The sequence below is a fragment of the Seriola lalandi genome, unplaced genomic scaffold, assembly GCF_002814215.2.
Source record: "Seriola lalandi dorsalis isolate HSWRI2012SDOR001 ecotype SW California unplaced genomic scaffold, Sedor1 jcf7180002054795, whole genome shotgun sequence".
NCBI classification, from domain to species: domain Eukaryota; kingdom Metazoa; phylum Chordata; class Actinopteri; order Carangiformes; family Carangidae; genus Seriola; species Seriola lalandi.
The window spans coordinates 3170272-3194723 of NW_019525348.1; the positions used below are offsets into that span (position 1 = coordinate 3170272).

The 24452-nt window shown below is 39.5% G+C and overlaps 1 protein-coding gene across 2 annotated transcripts in view; it reads right to left on the minus strand.

The window, feature by feature from the left end:
• Positions 1–16058, minus strand: part of rmdn2 (regulator of microtubule dynamics 2) — a 31623-nt gene extending 15565 nt beyond the window's left edge. Inside the window, exons 1-4 of one of the 2 annotated variants that reach the window (XM_087179196.1) lie at positions 15913–16058; positions 12479–12946; positions 1608–1785; positions 1421–1523 (exon numbers count right to left, since the gene is read on the minus strand). In XM_087179196.1, the coding sequence (XP_087035322.1) occupies positions 1421–1523; positions 1608–1785; positions 12479–12924 (727 nt within the window). In that variant the 5' untranslated portion in view covers positions 12925–12946; positions 15913–16058. Of the gene's footprint in view, positions 1–1420; positions 1524–1607; positions 1786–12478; positions 12947–14575; positions 14723–15912 lie in introns of those variants that run through there. The other variant, XM_023425685.2, reaches the window with a different exon arrangement.
• Between the last annotated feature and the right edge of the window lie 8394 nt (positions 16059–24452).

Consider the following 24452-nt stretch of genomic DNA (forward strand, 5'->3'; position numbering starts at 1 on the left):
AGTTGAGGCGTGTGTTGCCTGAGAAAACACAACAGGACATGCATACATCAAGAAACATCAGCAGGCGCTGGATTAAAGCAATAAAAAACAAGTGGTATGAAATGCAATACAGGAAGAGAGCTCAGTTTTAAATCCTTCATCACCCAGTGGAGAGTGTCTCATTCCATCTGCTCTATTAATATCCTGATGAATGTTAAATATGATGCCCTGCTGCTTTAAATATCCATGTATCTAACACCCTCAACTTTGCTGCGACAAAGGTGTCGCTGCAGTGGGCACCTGGCCAGCTCTAATTAGAGACACACTGATGAAAAAGGATCACAGAGGAACAGGTCAATCCAGTCTGAACTATAGAACCGAATCACACAACAGCCTCAGTTTGTGACAAAAAAAAGCATTACAATCTATCGTAGAAAGTCTTAGAGTGTAATACAAGCCAAGCACAGACAGTCAATGTACCCTACTCTTAAAAGGGGCCTTGTCACAAATCTGCCAAATTGTATGATATTGACTTTGAGGCATATCCGATGAATGTCCAGTAAATAGTGCTACTATGCAAATTTAAAAAAAAAAAACAAAAAAAAAAACCAGATGTATCTAAATAATAAACAAGCTTTGTCCATAACTGTGGCACTTCTACACATTGAAAAACATAAAAAAAAATTTAAAAAAAGATTTACCATCTTGTGGTTGTATGCCTCCATCAACCAGCCAGAAATAAAGTCACAACCTCTTCTTCTGTTCCCGAGTTATGGTGTTGAATTAGTGTTTTTGCAAAACATCACAACGTCAAACTGTTAATCGTTTGGATATAAAATGTCATCATGTCATCGTTTTATCCAGTTAGACATTTGTGTTAAATGTGTCATTACTAGTGTGTGAATTCTTCAGTGATGGCCAAAAACATGTTTGTGAGGTCACAGTAAATCTATTGAGGATTTGACCTTTAACCTGCCTATAAATGTCTGTGTCTTGTATCAAGAACCAAATAAACAGTAAACAGTTAACAAAGGCTTTTTTAGATATTGTTATTAGCATCAGCAGCACTTGTGTGGGGATATTTAAGTAATACAGCCAGATATTGAAATATGACATATTAGTACCAACTCAGACTTTATGAGTGCTTCTTTATTAAAATGGATGACTATGCACCACGTGAAGATCACACTTGCAGTTAATCCTATCTGATCCATTGTGGACTGTTGCCACGTGTATTTTCTAAGTTGCCAATTCATCGTGGGCCAACAACTCAAACCAACTGACTGAGATCATTGCAGAAATACAGAATTGCACGGATTTAGATTTTCCCAAATGAGACACTGACATCTGAGGCTCCAGCTGTGGTTATGACATTATAGTACCTCACATCCTTACTGGGATGCTCAGCAAATGAGGCATAAAACAAGGTTTGGTAAATTACCAGTTTCTGCGTGGGTCTTCTTCTCCTCCTGAGTGGAGCTGACGTCATGGACATCACAGTAAGCTCGGATTAGGCGCCACAGAAATGATGAGTTCTGTTCAAACTACAGAAGTACATCAAAGTGTTAGGACACAGCCAAACAGCTACAAAGTGAATATATGCAGGGTCAACAACCAGTTAATCACACCTCCTCTCTCTGCTCCAAGAGGATTTTGAGACTTTCCCTTTTGTCAGACTCAGTGCCCTGATGCAGACAGTCGATCCGCTCAAGGAGGACACATAACTTGTCCGCAGGCTGTTCTTCATCCCTCTGTTCTGCATCACTTGGCTCTTCTTCCTCAGAGTCTGTCAGTGCAGTCATATACCTGAATGCACAAAAAAAACAGAGGGCAGAATGTGTCAGTTAAAGAAAAGGTGCAGTATCAGTTTTGCTGCAGTTTGTTTTGTTTGCTGTGGATTATTTCACTGGAACATTTTGAAAGGTTATACTGATGTTTTCATACTTGCGTCACATTTATGTCTGTCTATGTATAAAATGTTTATTTTAGTCTCTCTTGAACAAGGGAACCCAATCTCAATGAGACTATTTTCACTGCTTAAATAAAGGAAACATTTAAAAATTAAAGAGCTGCACTGAATACCCTGGCAGGTCCAATCACAAGACAAGACTGTCTCCATCCTCCTGATGTGCAGCTTCACCCACGCAAAGCATGAATAAACAGCCCAAATGTTGCTCGTTTCCCTAAAAAATGTAAGACAATGGCCTGCGTCCTGGAACCTCAATCTAAAACCATATCCTACTGGTGAGGTGGAATGAAAACACATCAGCTGAGAAGTGTTTCAGATCAATCAAAATCCCGTTTTAATGGGCGTTTTTACGAGCCGTTTTTCTGCCATGCTGTGCTGATTGTAAAGGATCAATCTTCACTGCCTGTTTACACCCAAATGGCACCAGGTTTGTTTACATTGGGTCACTTAATTGTTTATGAATACTAGCTGTTAAGAAACTCTTGACGTCTTAACGTGGATACCCGAAGGCTTTTACATGAACACAGGGAGACTTGTTTGTCAGGGTGAGGCACGCAACGCTCACATTAGATGCTTTATGGTAGCCTTTCAACTACTGTAGCTGTATGAACTAACACCCCAAGCTAGCACTTAAGAAGCAGCAGTAAAACAAAATAGCTATATTAACAGTACAGGTAGCAATGAAAGAAATAGACAAGGGTGAAAATATGAAAAGCCTCTATTGAGTGTTGGCAGCGGCTGCATGTGCGTCATTGATGGTTAAGGGAACATTTTGGGCTGCGAGCCACGGTTCTGGGGGGATGTGTCAGAGCGGGCCACAGACAGAAACACCACAGACCCAACAGGTGCCTCGTGCTGGAGGCTGCTTCCTGACTCCACCCCACAACACACACACCTTCAACCCAGAGTGCTGTGATTACAGGAGTAATATGAGGGCACTTGAGCTGCTGAGATTTTCTTCAGTCAATAAAAAGGAACTGTCAAGAATGAAGCTCCGCAGCTGACAAAGTCAACAACACAAACAGAGCTGCAATGGTGCGTGCTTAGATGAAGGGAATCTACACAATGTTGTGTTCTCTGTTATGATGTAAACGTATTGCGATTTAAATTAAAATAAATCTGCTTTTAAGCTGCTACAGTTAATATTTTTATATAAAAAAATAAATCACAATTCTTTACAAGAAGAAGATCAGACTTACATTCACCAGATCAGAAAGACAAACCCTAAATGAATGCTAATGTTGCTTCCCGTTTCTGAGTGTGTGTACAAGCAACTGTTAGCTAACAAGTTCACCATATCAACTTTAAAGATCACAATTTGTCAGTGTTGAAATTCTACTATATTCATATTTCTATATTAATAATGAATGAAATTATTTGTTTTTGCTGCCCCCAAGTGGAGAAAACATTAGTTAACCTCACGATGATTTGTCACGCAAGCACGCTGCCCGGCACCCGCACAGCCAATAGAAATATGGCTTCTAGCCAGGCACGGAAAGTAAAGGAAATGTAGACCTATAACCGGTCACTGTGGAAAGGTTGCCAGTCCCTGGTGCTAACGCCTGTTTCTTAGCACTGGAAAGATGCATCTTTGTTGCTGGCAACAATAGACTGTAAACACAGTAAGGGTTTCCCACTTCACAGTGATGTGTCCCGCTAGAAGTTTGGAAAACTCCTCCTATGTTTGCTCCGTCCTCCGCGACTCCCCTGAAGTGTACGCTGACCTGAGTGCCGAGCAAAGCTAAGACCGCATCCTGTCTGAAAGCCCCATTACACAGCAATATCTATCTAAAATTTGCACACATCAGCTAACTTTAGCCACCATTATCTACTGGTCATAACAGACCAAGTAAGGCTGTGAAGGCAAGACCCCCGAGTGTATTAAACTGAGCAAAGGCTGCTTTTTATTGCTCATTAATTTAACTTTAATGAAGATTTTGTTTTTCATTCTTTCAAAAGTTACATATTCTAGCTTTAAAGTAGAAGTAGTTGAAATTTTTTGTGATATAGAGTGTGAACTGTGTGACCTGTCAGACTGTACTTCATTCACATTCAGTGGCTTAGTAGGAAACGGAGAATCACTGTAACTGCAAGAAACTAGACTTTACAGTATCTTCATTTTAATCTCCATCTGTTTTCATACCATCATTTTGGGATCGTGCACCAAAGCCTTTCTACAATGTCGCTCTCTGCACTAACCCCTGAGTAAACCCTAAAACCTGCAGGCAAGGCTCAAACCGTTTATTGGCCAATACACCCCAGCTTTAAAAAATCTGAATGGGTGTGCTTCAGTGTTTACTCTTCCTTTTTCTGTCTGGCCACACCATATTATAGAGCAATAAACAGGCCTGCCATTAAACTGTAGCAAGACAGTCACATTATTGTACTTTGTGTCATTCATTCATCCCTAATTCATTCATTCATCCTTTTGTTCTTTTATTCATTCAGCAGTCCGTTTTTCCTCCCTCCCTGCAGTTATTTACTCAGTGGAGCTGGAGAGACAGGCAGCTCAGTACTGAGTGATCAGCGCATTCCTGTCACGCCATTCCACGGCTCATGAATCACTTGAGTTGAAAGAAAAAAGGAGCTAAGGATCTATTTGTAATACTGTGTGTTTTTATGTAATGCATATATGTTTGTGCGGGAACCATTATTATCCTTGCAATGTTTCTAGAAGTGCACGGCTTTGAAAGAACAAGTTTAAATACTGTCATCTTTACACCAACACTATCTAGGTACATAATATACCAGCAGGCCTTCCTATGACTCACACATGACAAGAAATGAAATTATTTTCTGCAGGCAAATTCGAGGGCAGGGCGGAAAAGAGCATTTAAAACCTGTTCTTACATGCAAAAATTTAACAAAATTAAAAAATACACAAACATTCATAAGCTCACAAATATGAGCAGCTGCTTGCTTTTCTGTTTTACATCACTATAAATTAAATACCTTTGGCTTTTTTCATTGTTGATCAAACAAAAAGAGATTTGGAGTAGGGCTGCGACTAACAATTTTTTTCATTCTTGAATGAGCTTTGGATTATTTTTTCCAACCTCCCATTTAATCGTTCAGTCATTTAAAAATTCATATCAAATTTTTCCAGTCCGACGTCTGTAAATTGCTGGGTTTTTTTCCAAGAAAAAGTCTGAACCCGGAGATATTGAGTTCAGTCAAAAGAATGTTAGTTTAATTGATAATGAGTAAAATCATTTATCTCTATGGTAATCCTAAATAAGGTAATCCAGTAATAGAGATGTCAGTTGTGTATATAGTTGTTAATTTCCTTATTTGTGTAACTGTGATAATTTGTCATGTGATCCATGTATATGTATTTATTGCACCTGTGAATGCTCTTGTAATTCTACTGAGTGAACCTGCAGAAGCCAAAGGAGAAATGTGTTATTTGCTCTAATCAAAGTCACAGTGAAGTCATCTCAGTGTGCGGTGGTTCATTTTGATTTTCACTTCCTGCAAACAACCAGCACCTGATTACCAATATTGCCTGTGCATGGGGGAGTTTTGTTTACAGTAATATAGCTAATCTAACATACACAGGTATTTTAAAACCGATAACTGAAATGTATAATAAGCAGAACTCATTAAACCAAGTCAGAACCAGAATCAGTAAATCTGGCCCACTTCAATATCAGGTTTTATCTTCTTCTTTGTATTCAGCTAAACGAAACAGTGCAGTATCTACCCGTGCTGAGTCCAACCTCACAACACTCTCACTATGTAAAGTCAAAGACTGGAAAGGTTCAAGTTTTGTTTTTAAGAGGCTGTGTACTCACTGGGTGAGATCAGCCTTTCAGTATACAGACCCAAAGGGGCAATGACGGGATCTCTCAATAGGGCTTAGTAATGGCAGTCTCCCTGGTTACACTATTCAAAACAAACCTGAGTTACCATCCCAACATCGACCGGGCCTTGGAACATGCAGCCCGTCTTATTCAGTGTGTGGAGCTGTGGTGGCAGTACCAAGGAAAGCCTGTGCTACAACAATGGCTGACTTGACTGGAGAGAGTCCAGTTGTTCGTTCTCAACACCCCCCAAAAGGCTGGACAGGGATTGACTCTTTAGATTTTAACTTCCACTTTCAGCTGCTGAGCCACCTGCTGACAACAGACCGGGTTTCTAACTATACCCTGCTCGGTTGTGTTAAGTAATACAGGTGGAAAATAGACATGGGATGAAAAATAACCTGTCATTTATCTCTCACAGACACACAATAACGTCACAAGTTAATAATGAATACAACCATTCACCTTGTGTGTTCATGCAACCATAAGTAACTCTTCTCTTTGTTCTTAAAATAGTAGGAGGAAGAAACAAGTTTGGAGACTGGGGTTTGTGCATAGTTGTATACAAATGACGCTCTGGCTTGTGATTCTGCCAAAAGGCAAAGAGGCGATAAATAAATTTGAACAGGAGACAGAATGACACGTTCACTAACAGACAATGAAACTCTAGAAATTTCTGAGAAACAGAAAAGAAATGTGAATGAAAAAGAGCCAGTGACATGAAGAGAAGTTCACTTCTCGAATAATAGATTTACCAAATCATCAAGGACACTCAATAAGCACACAGCTGCAGGTGAAAACATTGATAATTCTCTGTGGGTTCATCACTAAGAGTGACTGCTTTCAGATATATGTAGGCAGGTGATCTATTGTTAATATAAAAACTAGTGATTATAGCTGTTTTAATGTAACACAGAAAATTGGAAATATCAACATTTCTTTATTCCCCAAATTTGCATGAGCGTTTTAAAGTCAAGGTTGTTGGACCATTAAAAGGTCCCATATAGTATAAAGGTAGATGTCCATGTGTTGTTTGATTATAAAGCAGTTCTAGGTTCTATATTGATACTGTGAAAGTTTCAAAGCCTCAGTCCACAGAGAAATGCACACAGCCTGTATTCAGAAACTGAGCTTTAAAACCAGCCGTCAGGACTTCTGTAACTTTGTGATGTCATAAACCAATCATCAAAGCAGTCACCATCCTCAGCCATGCCACAACCCCCGCTCACCTGGACCCACCATCCAGTTTTGCAGGATTTAGTTTGTGGTGTTTACCTGAAATCTGTAAATTTTTTATTCAATCACTCAGCCAACAGTCAGCCAATCAGAAGAGAAGCTCAGAGCCTCCTATCTTCTGATTGGCTCACCGACCTTAAAAACCACAAATATATCGTCGCATGGATCAACGCTTTAAATAACACTGGAAAAGTGTAAAATTTGGAGCTTTAAAGCAGACATGAATGAAGTCAGGTATAGACGGACAATTGACTGGGGACACAACAGACAGGTGAAAGTGTATGCTCTCTGTATACTGTACTCTTAAAACTCAACTTAATAAATATGTTTATTTGTCTAAGAGCTTTTCTTTGAAGTATGAATCTGAAGATATTAATGTGAATGATTTGGATGCGGACAGCTGCGGAGCAACATGTACGATGACGTCACGGGGAAGACAGACTAAAGCTTTTAATCACAAAGCAGACAATGAGCTCCTTTCTCTCCTTCTAAACATTTCTGTGTGTGTCGACCAGGCTTGCCCCGTCACTAAACAAAACTGCTTCTTAAATCTGCTTAAATCAACAACTATCCAGTGGCATAAATGCAATTTTTTGGACAAGGAAAAAAGAAGAGGTAATATCCTTGAGCTACAGCGACGTGATGTGAATAATAAACTTAGTGGGAACTGTTCAAGGAATTACAAGTTCCTACAAGACACTTTTAAATGAGGCCTTTGACAGCTTGGCACACGGACAGGGTGATTGATGGGTCTCCTTACCTGAAGAGAGGTAGCGCTGAAGACGCTGTTGTGACATATGAGGAGTGAATGGAGTTCAACGTGCCAGTGGCTGGGTCTACATGTTCCCTATTGTGATCGACACAACCCCGCTTCATAATTTTGACATCTTGTCACACTAATTGTTCTGTTACTGGTGAACATTATTGTTATTATTATTATTATTATTATTATTATTATGACGACACAGACTCCGATTGGACCTAGACTGTTTTATCAATGTGCCAACACTGGTCACACTTGAAATCTCTCTGTAAGCACACAGGACAAAGTCTGATCTACAAAGAAAAAGAAAAACAATAATTTCTATATTTTGTAATCAATCTAATTATACAACCAGAAATAACATGTCAACACAAAATCATTAAGCAATCAACTCCAGAAAGTTATAAAAACAGTCGTTTGCTTATTTGTGATGTTCTGCAGCACAGCTTGCATGAAGATTTGTGGAAGGCCCTGTTTATATGTGCATGATGCCCCCTGTTGGAAATGTGTTGCCCCAATAACAACATTAGTATATAAAAATTTGAAATTTAAGATTTTTTTTCTCGCTAATTTATTAAATCAGTTGCTCATTGCTTGTAAAACTGAGAGCATGCAGCACCTTGAGATGGGTGCTTGCAAACTTACATTTTGCACCAAGCAATAAATACACTAATCCTGCTCATTTTAAATGTATTATTAAGGCTTTACATTTTAACAAACATGCAATGACTACTACCCGGCCTTTAGAATCACGGCTCTCATGGGCGTATTGTGCTGAGATATTATACTTCCACAGGCTGAGCAGACACCGAGAGCCTTTAAATGGATGTGAGGATTAGGGGTGTAACTGGCTCCTTTGGGAGAACACACACGATTCCCTAAGGGGCTGGAATTTCTTCACTGTGCTATTCCCACTCACCCCCACACCCTCTGCTCATGCAAATAACAGAGCGGCAGGAAAGGCTCTTTAATTATGGGAGGTGTGTGCGTGATGTGATTTCTTTTCAAGCATAATAACCTGAGCTGTAATTAAGAGCATTTGATGCAGCCAACGACTGTCACTCAAACAGGCTGTCTCGCACCTCCACCTGCTCCTCTAGCCAGTGAGCAGGGTGATGCTAACATAAGTACAGGCAGGATGATCTGACATGTTTATCCATCAAAAAGAAGACTCATATGATCACCTGTCTATGAGCTGTCTTACTTCCAATGGCAACAAATGCACATGACCTGAAATACTTTTAGGGTGATAGCACAACTTTTCACGCTGGTTGAAACAGGTTAAATAAGATTTACTGCTTGAAAATGAAATGAATACAGATGCTACATTAACGTTCAAGAGACAAGAACCAAGAAAACCGCATTCACAAAATGTTCCTGCCCACATGCATCTGAATTATCTCAAGCATCTTAAACGTTATATAACAAGTGACGTTGGTGTCTTTCCTGGAAACAACATAAACAAAAAAAAGGAACGTGATTCTTAGAGGACACAGATGGTAAAACACAACACTGATTACTGGATGTTCAGCTGGCCCACTTTATGTTGTTGTAGTTGTAAAAGATTGCTCTAAGGCAGTTGATTAATCATTGTGAGGAAAGTAACAGAGATGGGGAGGAGCCACACAGCTCTGATCTGAGGCTTAGTGCACACGTAAAACCTGTGTGGCTAGGTGAGAGCTGCTGCACTTGTGTTTTGAAGTCTTCTTGGCACTTCTCATGCTCTACTTCCTACACAACTGAAGCAGTGGTCAATCCAGGTTAAGTACTCGAATGACAGACAAAATCTCCATCCTGGCCCCTGTGTAGACCTCCATGTGCTACACCACCAAAACTCAAAGCTGAGTCGCGTGCTGAGAATATATATAATCGTGTCCAAGAAAAACTGAAGTCTGCCTGGCTGCTGAAAACATTAAACCCTCGGCTTAATCATCAGCATTTAACTGTGGATATTTGTTTTTATAAGATGAGATTTTAAATGGCAGTCCATTCAAAAGGAACACATCTGTTGTTTATACTCTCTAAGGTTGGCATGAGTTCAAGGCATTTGGCTGAGGGTAGAGGTGGATGACTGGGCATGCAGTGCTTGATTAGTCTGCTGTTCTCTGCAGCACCTGAGGCACATATACAAACCGTCACAACTATAATTTAGTGCATAAAACGAGTAGGCGAGTTTAACTGGTTAAGTGTGAGGTCCACAGGATTTTTGATCTGCATACTGATCAATATATAAGGTTGTTCATGTGGAAATTAACCTGAAATCAAATGACAGTTTGCCACCTGTTGAGATGTTTATCTGTTGTGAATTTATCCTTCAGGAATGATTTACATGATTGGATCCTAAAGAAAGTTTGTGGCTGATTCTAATATATTGGACTATATTATTATAAATGCATTGGTTTGTGTTCTAAAGAATGTAACAGAGGTAGATATTTTACAGCCATTTTAATACATTTTACACCAACATCTGCCCAGCTGTTGTCTGGAGTCTGCTGTAGAAACTATGTAATAATGACAGTGACTCTAAAATATTACAAGCGCTGTTTCTGAACAATGACCTAAAAGAAAATGTGTTTATTTAATATCAGCATCTATATGTTAATATCATATGTGATCAATGAAATCTAAACTTGATTAATGTAAAAATTTTAAAGAAGACCTATTTTGTTTTTCCTTATTTTCTGCCAGATGCTACTAATGCTACAATGTCAGATGTCCATATTAAACATGGCTAAAGTTTCAAATAATGAGGTAAATGTATGTAAGTAATCTCTCTGAGACAAAAGCACAGATGTCAGCCTGCTCTGAACGTTAGGTTTTCAATGGTCTTTCAGTTCGTCACAGATTTCTCTCTACAGCCTTCTGCTCGGAGCAAAGCTCATTCTCCCAAACAGTCAACCTGAGTAATATCATAGGTACTTCATGGACTCAAATATACAAATAAACAGTGGTGCAGGTTTACTATATAGTCATTTGGTGACAGCAGAATAACATTTTACTAGCAATGTTAGCTTTTGTATTTCCTTACAGCGGGATGTTTTCCATTTCAGTTTGCATTTTAACACCAATCTTTCAATTTTATTGATGGATTGTGATTGAAAGACTAAATCCATTGTTATGTCACACAACAAGCAGATAATGGGTATAATATTTACAGAACAGAGACATCCTGCTGTAATCTTTGCTGCAGTGGATGTTTGTGCTGTCCACTCCAATAACCAGATGTATATCAGAAGTTGCAATTTCCAATTAATTATGCTACGTTACTTAGTTTTAGTTAGTAGTACTGACCCTCGGCAGGCCTATGCCTGTTCGGCCTATCAGAAAGTGGGGAAGTGAGGTTCAACTGAGAGGCTGCATAGCAGGCAGTTTGAGATAAATAAGTCCCAGAATAAAAACACAGATCTGAAAGGAGCACGTGAAACTGTCTATTTCACAACTCCACACACTCTGATCTAACATCTAACTGATCTAATCTCAACAGTTTATATGTTTTGATTCACAGAAAACCACACACTCCTCATCTGGTGACCTATTTAGAACAAGAATCAACTTTCACCAACACTCGAGTTCATTTAACTGACTGACATTCTCACACTGTCAATTGTTCCTCATGTTCAAAGCTACATATGAAATAATCATTAGAGAAACTATCTTCTTTAATATTCATACAAAAATACAAAATAATTTCAAAACCATATTCTTTATCCTGTTAGTCACTAGTGGAGAACACAGCACAAGACACTACTCTGTATCTTTACTATACAAATGTGTAATTATTTAAAAAAACAAATTCATTAGTAAGTCGTATGTTAGGCGGCCACTGCAGTTACAGACAACCGCCTGATACTGCACCAGCCCACCAGAGCAGCACTGCACTGTGCTGGAATCTGGCATAGTGGGCGCAATCAAAAAGTCACATGATCCCTTGGGATTCAGAAAGACTTTTTGCTACACACGTCTTTCTTTATATAAACTGCAGTACACCTAAGAATAAAATGTCCTGGTCATCCCAGGCATTCAATTCCATGCCATTCATGTGTGTGGGCAGTTAGAGTGAGAACCTTGTGCGCTTGCATTTTGGGTACTATAGCGTACGGTACCTGCAGAAATGGAAGGTGCTTTTTCAGGACAATGTGTGAGAAATGAGATGCTCTCATTGGAATTAATGGACTGTAATGTTGGGATCATTCAGATTCATTAATATATCCATTTGTTGCTCGGTACAGTGTGTGATTAGTGTACAAAGTTTTTGATGGACACACTGTACAGTTGTTTTAGCTAAAGATGATCTAGCAGATTAATAATTGTCATGGGAGCAACCATCCATAAAATTACCTCCAATCAGGGGGTTTAAGTCTTCCATAAGGAGGAATTAATATTTGATCTACAAAACACCCACGAATAGTGTGTGTGTGTGTGTGTGTGTGTTTTTTTTCTCCACCCATAAGAGTCAAAGAATGAATAGAATCTCTGTGAATATCTGAATCCTGTGAACAACGGATGGATTCAAATAAGGCATGTAAGTGTGAGCGTGTCATTGAGAGGGGAAGAGGATAAACATTAGCAGTATAACTTTGAGGTTTGCTCTGAGGGGTAGACTGAAGAAAATGCACCACTGTCATGTGAGTTTACATAATTTAAAAGAATTATGTATGGATACATTATTAAATTGAATACTGAAAGTAATGCATATTCTCCCTTGTTTAGAGCGTTTAAAACACTCACCCTCCCTCGCTCTCTGCCTCCTCTGAGCTCCGACCCCCAGCTGTGGTGGCAGTGATAGTGCCTGCAGCTCTTTTCCTCCGTGTTGGCGTGGTCCTGTGCAGAGGGCTGGCTCGACGTGCTTCTTCGCGTCCCCTAAGCTCCTCTCGTACTTGGTCCTGCAGCGTTGGCAGAGCATTCTTCAACGCCTTCATCTCATCCTTCAGTTCGGACACACACTGGATCAGGGCCTCGAGGCGCTCCAGCACCTCAGCCTGACCCGTGGCCAGACCTGGACCATCCACCAACATGACGCCATTCCCCTGTTCATTAGTGCGATTGAGGTAGAATGCCGGGCACGAGCCTCTTCGTCTTGACCTAAAGCCCTGGTAATACACCACAGCCAAACTGATCCCAGCCACTCCAGCAAGTGCTCCCAGAACCAGCACCTTGCTGTCTGCCTGGGCCATCCTGCAGGTCTGCAAAGAGTGCCTATAAAATATATGAGGAAATGTTTTAGGTTACTGACTTTATGAGCATTTTGCTGCTTTCTATAAACAAAAAGAGAAAAGAACACATACTCACTCACATACACTTTAGATATGGTTTAGATATCAAGATGGAAATGCATCAAACAAACAAAAGCATCACAGGTAAGTCTGGGTTTACATCATTGACAATTACCTGTAGTAGTCTGTTAAAATAGCCATTTACAACCTGCTGCTTCCTGTGACTCAATTTCTCCCATCATCAATTATTTTGCTGATTATTTTTTGTATTGATCAATTAATTGTTTAGTCTATGAAATGTCAACAAGAAATGCCCACAACAATTTCGTAGAGCCCATGTTATCTTGTTTTGTCCTTCCCACTGTCAAAAAGCAATATTTGTAACATTTGTGCTTGATAAACTATCATCAAAATTGTTGTCTATTAATTTTCAGACCTATCAACTACGCAATTAAAAGACTAATAATTTAAACAATAAAAAATGGATTACAATTTCATAAGTACATAATCAGCAGCATTTTTAACGTAGAGAATAACTTTATTATGCAAGCAACATGTTTGGACTTGTGGTCATGTAACTAAGTACAGAGTCTATTACTTTCATGTTATTTGGAACATCTGATGATAATACTGAAGCAAGTATCGACTGATAATCAGCTACTTTAACAACTGTCAACAGTGTGTGTTATGGTGACATACAGTATAATAGTGCTGTGGTCATGATTGCTAAGTAGCCAAAGTCAAATGATGAGCATCCATATAAGACAGTTCAAATACCAGACGAGAGTGCATGTTTTAGGTTTAATTTAAAATACACAATAACAGCAACATCTTGATCAGATAGTGACCTTTCACCTTTAACACTGAGTGGAGGGATGATCTGCACTGAGTTTCTCCCTGGCTGATTAGAGTAGTATACGTACTATAGTAACTATAGTTATTGACTTCATTCTTTTCACACTGGTTTCAACACACAGCACAAATGACTGACCATAAACAGACTGCTAAGCTAAGTCAAGGGGAAACACTGGTACACACAGATACAGGAGGTGAATGACATCTTATTAAACGTCTGTACAGTGTCTGTACCCTTTAACTTAACATTTTGCCTCTGTCCTGCTTCTGGTTTCGGGGGAACTTACACTATGAGAAAGAAAAGCTCTATCTGACAAATGAGTTTAAGAGAATTCATGAATCTGTAGCATAGTATTATAGTAGAAGCTACGTTAAGAATGGCTGGTCAACTAGCTTAGATAATTGGATCAACACTTAATCACCAGCAGGGCGTGTTAGCCAGCAGTCACACAGAAGCTTTTCACAACCTGAACACACTGAGAAAGTCAACGTCTGACAGGGTCTCAGTCGTGCCTGGTCTTCTGCAATCTTGGTTTCATCAACATGATTATTTAACCATATCAATTAGCTGCTAATGACGAAGTCCTGCTGCTAGCTAAAGGTCGCCACTTACGAAACATGAACACTCAAAACAAAGTTACTCGCCAAGGTTAAAGGTTAAAACGCAACAAACCGCTCATATCCAATATATAAAACAGCAGCCATTTACACGAGCAAGTCATATTCAAATAATAACAAAATTGACAATATTACAGACCTTACAGTACAGGTGAGGAAGGAGGCACTTCTCGGCTTGACGGCTCTCCGGTGTAACTATCAAAACATTCCGTACGTGCTATCGCGCCACAATGAAAGGTTCCGGGGCTTTATCCGCGTCGACGTCATAATAAAAACAACTTACTATGCATGTTTCGCTCAAACACATCCCCAGTGACTATCAGTTTATCATTAAAATCCAAAGGTGGCTGGTGCCGTTTGTTTGTCTGTGTGTACTTGATCTTTGGTACATTTCTGACCATCCATAGTTAGCTGTTGCTTTCCATCCACTTTCTAACATATAAAGTACTTTGTTACATTGTTTCTGAAAGGTTTTAGTTGAATAAACTTCATTATTATCATTATTATTATTATTATTATTATTATTATTATTATTATTATTATTATTATTATAATTATAACTACTACTATTATGGGGTAATGCTCCACAATCCCAAAGATGTATGTGTCTATGGAAAATACTAGAGCAGTTAAGTGTTTATGCTCCTCCTCAATGATTAATACGTCCTCTGAGTTATCAGCACAAATAGGTTTGTTATTGCCCCTCAGTGTGCTTGTTCTTGGTAAGAAAATGCTGTCGTTATGTCATCATCATCCTTACCATAGAATCACACTGTATGGAGTGTCCGTTTCAGGCTACAGCTCTACTGGTTCACAGTACTATTGTTTGCATATGTTCGATTTGCATTTACCCATTTAGCAGACGATTTTATCCAAGGCACTGTGCAGGTATGTCATTCAGACTGTTAAAATTGCATTAAGTTGAAATGTTACTTTTTAAATCAAAATCACTCTACCATAATAAGCAGTAGTAACACATTCAATTATTGCACACCTGTCAACCTTGTCATCTGACATTTAGTGGCTTTATGTTGATATTGCTATTACACGTTTCTATGTTGTATTTTTATAGTAGAGATGTGGGTGAAATCTAGTGACACATTTAACCCATTTTGGAACATAACTGTCTTTGAGAAGAACTTTCGTTGTTCCTTATCCGTCCTTATCGCCACAACACGTGAGTGCATAATCAGTGGCCAAAGTTCAATAGAAGACCTCCAACAGTCTAAGGACTGTGTTGTTTAAAACTACCTATATACTGCACACAAGTAATAATAACTGATAACTCATCAGTCGCTGCAAGTTCTTTTACAAGTTTCATTTACGGTAGAATCTTTCCAATCTCATTTTTATGTACTGCACCTAAACCTTTTTCTGTCCAGAATATATCATTATCTTGCATAGTATAACCTATAAATTCATATTATGCTGCTCATAATCATAATTCTATAATAAGAAGCTCAAACAGTGGCTCACCTTTATGATTTGCTCCTCTCTTCTCTGCAGTGAACTCTGTGTGCACCAGGATTTAAAAAGTTACTGAACACATGTATTATCACATCAACCTTGGACCTGCAGCCAGCAAACATGGAGCTGTCCTTACTGGGTTTTATTCAAGTGTTACAAATGGAATATGCTGTGGGGGATAACTAGAGATTTACTCAATGTTTTCCATATTATACATCAGTATAACCACCCTTGCAACACCGCATTTTGTATTTCTTTTTCTTTTTTTTCTTTTTTTGGGGATTTTTTCACATGCCTGTGTTTGTGTTTTTGTTCTTTTTTTTCTCAAATTATCTTTTTCATCTGCACATAGAAACAATGCCATGATTAACGATTTCGGAAATTTTCTATGTGAAAAAGAAAAGAACAGAAAACAAAACAAAACAAAACAAAACAAACAACAGCAGGGAGTTTGATGACCTTAAGTTAGTTTGGTCTCTTTCTGGGATGATCGTGTTTATTTGATTTGGCAGTGGTATGTGAACTTTCTAAATGAAAGGTAAAAAACCAAAACCATACTTGTTTGGAAACAGGGGTAACAGGGAGTTCCCTTGCATAATATGATGTGGGGATCGCTACGTGCAGTTTCTTCCCTGCTCTGTGAACACAGTATTGTTCCTCAGCCCACAGCCTGCATTCTGCCTGCACAGAGAACAAAAAGCCCACCTGAAACCTGGAGTCATGGTGGTGTAAAAAAAAAAAAAAGGAAAAAAAAAGAAATTTGCAGCTCTGGGTTGGCCCTGCAGACATAGATATGGTGATAAGGGAGGCGCATCCAGCCGTGGCCTTGCACCCATCAGGTCAAAGCCAGCAGATAAGAAGATATTGTCAACACTGTCGTTTTATCCACCCACCACACATCTGCCCAAGCTCTCATACCACAGGGGAAGACATAAAAGCAGCCTCAGATTTGCCTTTGTGCTCAGAAATAAGCCCATTACACTTGTCAAACAATACATGTGAGAAGAATCAGGGTGAAATAAGGCATCACTATCAGACAGAGTGTGAAGCCCAATTGTTTCCTGTCAGTACTGTAAGAGTGCTTTCTGCTCATGTGTGTGTGACGCTGTCGTCAGCGGGAGGAAAAACAACTTCTGTATCAGTTGTGTTTATAGATAGTTTAAAAATTCATTCAGCCATAAAGATGCGACAAGTGTTGCATAACAGAACGCACAATATCACTCAACTTTAGTGTTTGTGAGGAGCTGGGGAAGTCCAACCCATAAGCCTACGCTTGCTCCGTTGATGTCTATCACAGCTGCAGGCACTTACTGTTCTTATCCTTAGGCCTAAGAGACGGTGCGTTACTGTATGTGTCACCAAGGAAACCAAAATTTAAACAAAAACTCACAGAAAATGGTTTGACAGCAACAGTTATGACTGAAAAAAAATCACATCTGTATACATATGAGCAATTACCATATATAGCTCTTGGCTCTGCATTCAGTTACAGATATGTAGAATAGGAGTTTATCGTTTGTTGCTGCACTGAGGATTCACTAGTAGAAAACGTAGAAATGTAGAAACACGGTAGAAAATGGCTGGCAGGAATAGGCTGGGCTACAGGGACACACGCTCAGGCTTTTCGGGGGATGTCAGAAGGGGAGAGTTAAATGGATATATTGATCTGAAATTCAGGAAATGCCGGTTTCACGAACAGGGTTCACAGAAATGTCTCTTCTTCAAACCAGTTTATTGAAAGTCTAGGTCTGCTGGTGGAGTGGCTACTAATAACCTGAAACTAATGTGCTGTATGGCAGGTTAGCTTGATTCTGATCTCAGGCCAGTTTTTCAGGCTTCAAGTCTCAACCATGGAGGTCAACCAGTGTTACCAAGGCCTGAGCAGACTGAGACCCATCAGCTCTTCTTTATCATTAGACTATGGCCATAAGTCGGAGTTTATGAATATTTGAAGGTGATCGCAATTCAATATACTGTAGTCTACCATAGGGGTTCCCAAACTTTTTCTTTCCTTTGAGAGTGATAACATTACTGAGGAAGCTACAGCGATAAAATATAATTCATGAACATCTTGACAGGTAAAAATGTCTGCTATGAAGAAGGTGTGTTTCACTACATTTTTCCTCCTTGTCGTACACAGTCCCATGTATCTAATGGCTCTGACCTTGCCCCGCATGTTTACCATTATCATTCTTGGGAGTGAGTAATTATGAACCTCAGGCAATGTAAAATAACACACTATCAACAGAACAAGAAATAGCAAAACAAGCCAAGCATCAGGAAATAAGTGAAATAACGCCACATAAGAAAAAGGCAGACATAAGAAACATACAATGAAACAAGAGCAAAATTGTCAAAATAAATAATAATAAAAAAAATGTTATGTCCAAGATAAACATGTTGGACATGTCCAAATTCACAATAACTTAAAGTAACATTGACTGTATGTGAGATAGATACATTTTTGTTTTAGTGACATTTTGAAAGAAAATGTATTTTTAATCTTATTTTGGTCGAGAGCATATTCCTGGCAGAGGAAACAGCTCTTGTCATACAAGTTGTTCGTGGACAAGATGAGCAGATGACTGCAGCTCTTCAAATGGCCGCTTGACTGAAAGACAGTCAATCCCCATAGACTTTCATGTTAAAAGATAAGTACAGCAGAAATAAACACCTATGGGTGACGTCACAGAGGCTACATCATTATACACAGTCTATTATATGTCCAGTTGTCGATATCGTTAAACCATGAGCTTCATTATGTTTGCTGTAAGTTGGCTTTGTGGAGGCCCTTAAAGGACTGTACTAACAAACTGTGGCACATCCACTTTCACAGTTGCTCTCTCAGTGCACCTCTGCAGCAGTATCAGCAGATGTGATGTGTTACCTTTGTTAGTTCAGTGAAAAAAGAGGCTGAACATGAACCAGATCATGAGAATACAGTTCATTAGCATGTAGACAATGTGCTCAACAACAGACACACACACACACACACACACACTTGACTTACCTTATTATAAAAATCCTGTTTCCCCTGTCTGACAGTCAATGCACCCTGGTGTGTTGGACACAAAAAGAAGATACTGTTGATATCTTCAACATCTTAAAACAAGGATGGTTATATAATAGCACTTAAAATGGTTCCTGTATGAACCACTTTTGTGTGAACTAGTTTTTAGTGTACAGGCTGCCTTAAAATGCTACACTGACACTTGGGCATGAGGTAGAGTTCCTGTAATTAGTATGATTTGATGGGCATTTTAGTAACATACAGTAAGCACATAGGTTTATAAGTTCAACGTAGGGTAGCTAAAAGAATGATTTAGGCGACAAAGTGGTGACAAGTGATGAATGCTGGGAAAATGCAAGGCAGGCAGATTACATCAGGGACCTCTCATTGACTTTTGACGTTGTGTTTTAATGATGTCTTCCTTCCTCTCTGTCCTCCTCTGCATGGATAATTAGTCATGCCATCTGAGTGATGCATTCCTCCAAAATCAGATACACATCGCTTAAACAACTTTGTGGCAGCATTTTTTAAGGAGATCTTTGTCCCTCCCAATAAAAAATTAAACCTCTCGTTTTTTTTTTTTTCTTGCAAAAGATGGAACAGTTGGTAAGAACACATGGTTCCCTAACAAAACATTCAAAATAACACAAACACATTCCTGGCCGTGAACTTTGGTCAACCCTCCCTGTCCTCTCCCACTACTAAATAAACACCAGTGTATAACATTTATCTCTTCTAGAAGATATGAATGTTCTCACAAATTGTGGCTTGAAAAATATACTTTTTGATTCTAAAGAGGAAATCCTAATTGAAGTGTATGAATATCACACCTTAATGACCTCTCTCTTCAAACTTCTTTATTTAGTAAAAGCCAATGATGGAGCTTATGATGATGAAATATCCACTTTTTAGTTGTCAGCAGATTATGACCAGCAGGTGGCGCCTAAAGAATTAGTATTGAGCTCCTCCTGTCTGGATTAAGTGTGGATGAGGAGCACAGGTAGCACTATGAACAGGATGCACTACAAACAGGGATGTTGCTAGTTATCATCCTCAGCATAGTCTGTACCCTCTGATAAAACCTAATCACCTGTCTGCACTGGCTGAGACACAACAGCTCTTTGCGGCTCGGTGTGTAATGAGCCAAAGATCAAGATAATCTGCTCTTAAACACAGTCTGCGCTTTATGTTGGCAGCTCCAGACTCATTACCCAGGCTGCATCTCTGCATGTGAAGGTGAGGAAATCCTGAGTCATGTCTATCTGGGTAGTCACATTATGTCTCTCTCCTCATGTAGACCAGAACATGATAATTAGATGCCAAATGCCAAACATCACTCCACTCACTATATGTGGTAAACATCAGTGCTCATGTAAGGCCTGTTGCAAAATCTATTTTGAAGTATTTAGCCGACACTCATTGATATAAATAGAGTGAACAAAATAATAGATGTAAAACGGTTCAACGACACCACAAACTCCAGCCTCCGGAACGACCATAAAGTTGAATCAGCACCTCTCTAAAAGCGTTTCAACAAACATCCTAACCTTCATGACGGTAGGATTTAGCTGTGCTCTTGTACGAGCCTGCATTAGTTTTTTAGTCGCGTTTTCCATCTATCAACCGAGTATCTCCACAACTTCTGTTCTCCCATACCACAAATCAGAATGTGGAAACTCAACATTTTGAATAAGAGAGTCACAGCTGCGGCTCAGGAGTAGAGTGGGTCGTCCACTAATCAGAGGGTCAGTGATTCGATCCCTGGCTCCACATGCAGAAGTGGGCAAGATACTGAAACCCAAATTGTACCACGTATATAGCATATGTAGATGTATATAGCAAGTGCTGTATGAATGTGTGTGTGAATGGGTGAATGTGTCTCGTAGTGTAAAGCGCTTTGAGTGGTAGAGTAAGACTAGAAAAGCGCTATATAAATACAGTCCGTTACTGATGTCAATAAAAAAAGACTAGGACTCTGCAGCCAAGGTAGTACTGAGACACAGTGGAGCTTTGGGCCACAGTAAATGCTAATGTCACTAATTAGCACTAAACACAAAGAACACCCGATGCTGATGGGAGTGTCATTAGTTTTTTTTTTATGATATGAATGATGAGGATCACAAAAGGCACCGTCTTTTATGAATGTGTCCAAAGTTTTATAGCAATCTATCCAATAGTTGTTGAGACAGACCATAGAGCAAGGCTGCTGACACGTCTGGTAAAAAGCCTTTGTCTAGAGGTTCTCAAAAACGTTTGCACCTTACAACAAACATGAAATGAAACACATTTAGAGAGAGACAAGTAATTCAGTGTCTGTAGTGGCCTCAGGAGACGCCGCTGTAGAACATCCTTCAGCTTCAAAGAGAAGCAGACTTTGTTGGTTCTTTCTTCATTTTCTTTTGATCAATGTTTAATGGTTGCTCAAAGGAGGGAACAATACGTGGACAGCAAGTAAAGGTGAATTCACTAGTAGAAGGAGAAACGCTGCATGGCCGTGCTATATCTGCCATAATATGTCACAGAATCCGCTGCTTTTAATGCTCATCAGTCAGTTGTGAAATATCTTTTCCTAATGGGAAATGCCCGTGCAGTTCAGAAGGTAATTTACCGGGGAAGTGGCTGTGAGCAGAGCTGATTAGAACAGACAAAGGTGAAGTTATTCTCATAAAGCAAACTGCAGAGGTGTTGTGTCTCCGAGTTCCAGAGAGTTCAGTAGGAGGTGGAGAAGACGGTTTATTGTCCCACAACAGCACAGGCTCGTATTGTCTGAGACCAGCGAGGCTTTACAGTGGAAACTTATTTTTAAAACATGAGATAGTATAAGTTTCTGGAAGAGCAGGTTGGAAATAGCAAAAGGAAATTTCATGAATGCTCAACAGAATAAATCCATTCATGGTTGTATGGAATATTTCAGACATTACTCCTGATGAAGGTCTCTTAGTTAAATTTTGTTTCTATTCTCTATATATCAGGTATCATTGCAGACTGTCAGCAGGGATCTCAGTCATGTAATATCACTGTTGTTAAGCCATTGTGTGATAATTTGTAAAAAAAAAAAAAAAAAAAAAAAAGATACAAAGGAGATGAGAGCAAAGCAGGGCTAGACAGGGCTGCAGAATTACAATAGCTGGATCAGTGCCCCACCAAGAAATGACCAGATACTTGGCTATAAAAAAAAAAGCATCATTTCATCATTAAATGACCTTCTCAAGACGAACCAGAACCCAGTAAAAATGAGAAAGAGACAGAAAAAAAGAATTTAATTTAAGATAAACACAGACCAAAGGTTATGGGGCTTTTGTCATCATGGTTACAATAATAAACACACAAGGCCGTGGAACAGTCATGGATGAACAATAATGACTGTTGGTTTCACACAGGAAACCAACTGCAGTGTCCTGTGTGAAAGTCCTGTGTTTTGTGGACCCATCCTTCCACCCTGTCCTCCTCCTGATGCAGACGCTGTTACTCTTAATACTACATCACCAAACTTCCTTCTTCTCTCCAGTCATAATTACGACAGCCGCTAGAGGTTGCCTAAAAATAAACACTGGATTGTTATAAGGTGCTTGCCCAGATGACCTATGGTGACCTTGTTTTTTAGAGGGGGGCAGTCTCACAAATTCATTTGTCAACCACTAAAGGAGAAAAGGGAACAATCTATGATGCCGCCTATGGAAAAGAGATTCAGACTCACTGGACACAGTCAGGTTACATGATGCCCAAGAATCTCCAAAAATACTTTTTCCATTACACGATCAAAAGAACAATGAACGCATTTTCACACCATCACAAATACTCCATCATGACTGTATTACATAAAATTTAGCCACAGCCTCAGTCATTTTGCTGACTCACTGCAGTTTATGAGTCTTGATAACTCATTCATGATAATATTTGATTTCCTCATTTCATGTGGGTGGTCAAGCGACCACACCACGTACCAGAATTTCAGTCATGTTATCAGGTTGAATCATAAACAGCTGTGGGGGAATTTGAATAAAAATTACACACTTGCATAAGGTAGCCTTGACTAGGGTGGCGCTTTTTTTGGCAATGAATGTAGTTTCTTGCAGGGAGCCGGTGGTGGTGGTGATAATGATAATGATAATAAAATAAAGTAGTATGAGGAGACGGCACGGGACGGGACGGGGCTAGCTGGTTAGCATGCTAACTTCAGTAGAAGAAAAGAAGTGATAAAAATAGAAGCAAAACAAGAGTTAACATTGGAGACAGCTCTTTGCATTTAAAGGAATGAAATTTGATGCTAAACTAATTTATTTTATACTGATAAGGAAGCAGTCATGAATGCTAATGTTGGCTATGTTAGCAGTTATTCTATATTTTCAAAATATGGAACATATTCTCATTCGTATCAAGTTGATCGTTGAGATCTGCGATTAGTGACAAGTCCAACAGTGCAAGAAACACAAGCTGCGATCAGACCGGTTTTTAAACAAACTCCCTGGTTAGCCAAACCTTCAACTTCCATACATGCTATACTTGTACATGAACACAGTTTTGGGCGTGCTGACTTTTGATTTTATCTCCAAATAAAGTTCATCTGGCTAAACTGTTGATTTAGTCACATCCTGTCTGATTATCCAACCATGTATCTCCCCCTGTTAGACGTAAGTGTTGTGATGTTATACTCCCCAGTCTTGGCAGTTACTGTGGTGAGTTATCATAACTGATGGAAACGACAGCCAAAACAACGACTGTAAAATCCAAGTTAGAATAAATTGGAATTACCATTTAAACATGGGTGCTGGTGATGCTATGGCCAACATAGTGTAAACTGCAGCCGGTTGTCTTTGTTTTGGCCGATGCCGCAGTGCCGTAAATCAACTTAAAAAAAACGTATGGTAAGAGGTAATGAAAAAACAAGACAAACAGTAAACAATGCATCTCCTCCCCTGCTCGCCTGAAGCTTCAATCTCTCATGTTTTTCTCTCTCAGGCTTTATTTGTGTGGTTGCTGAGTGAAAGCCACCACAGTGGCAGAGAGGCCCAGAATAGCCGAGGGTGGGGAAGGCCAGCGGACTTGCATGTGGGCTGCTGAGCTGTGCGCTCTGTAGTGTCTCTAAACCATCCGCTGGCCGGTGGAATGGAGGCTGCTTCCTCATGCATGCCAGTGGTCAGAGCCGGGCCTACACACCCTCAACTATTTCTGTCCTCTTCTCTCGCTCTTTTTCATTTTCTCCCTTCCCTCTTTCTGGTCCTCCTTCTCTCTCTTTCTCACATACAGCTGCCTTTTAGAGTTAGAAACGGTTTGTAAATGCAGTGGAAGCAAACAGGAGGATGAAAGGTAGGAAGAAAACTGAGTTTGAGAGGGAGAATAGTTACATTCATATTGCCCTCTCCCCTAATTTCCACTCTATAATGCTCCTGTCTGAACAAAAAGTCACAATATGTCTTATTCTATTGCTCTATTCCCACTATCCTATAATTTATTATGAGCTAAATGATGTTTTGGCAAAAGAATTTGACTTATTTGTTCCACATACTGTTTTAAACCGTGCATGTTTTATTTTTGGCTG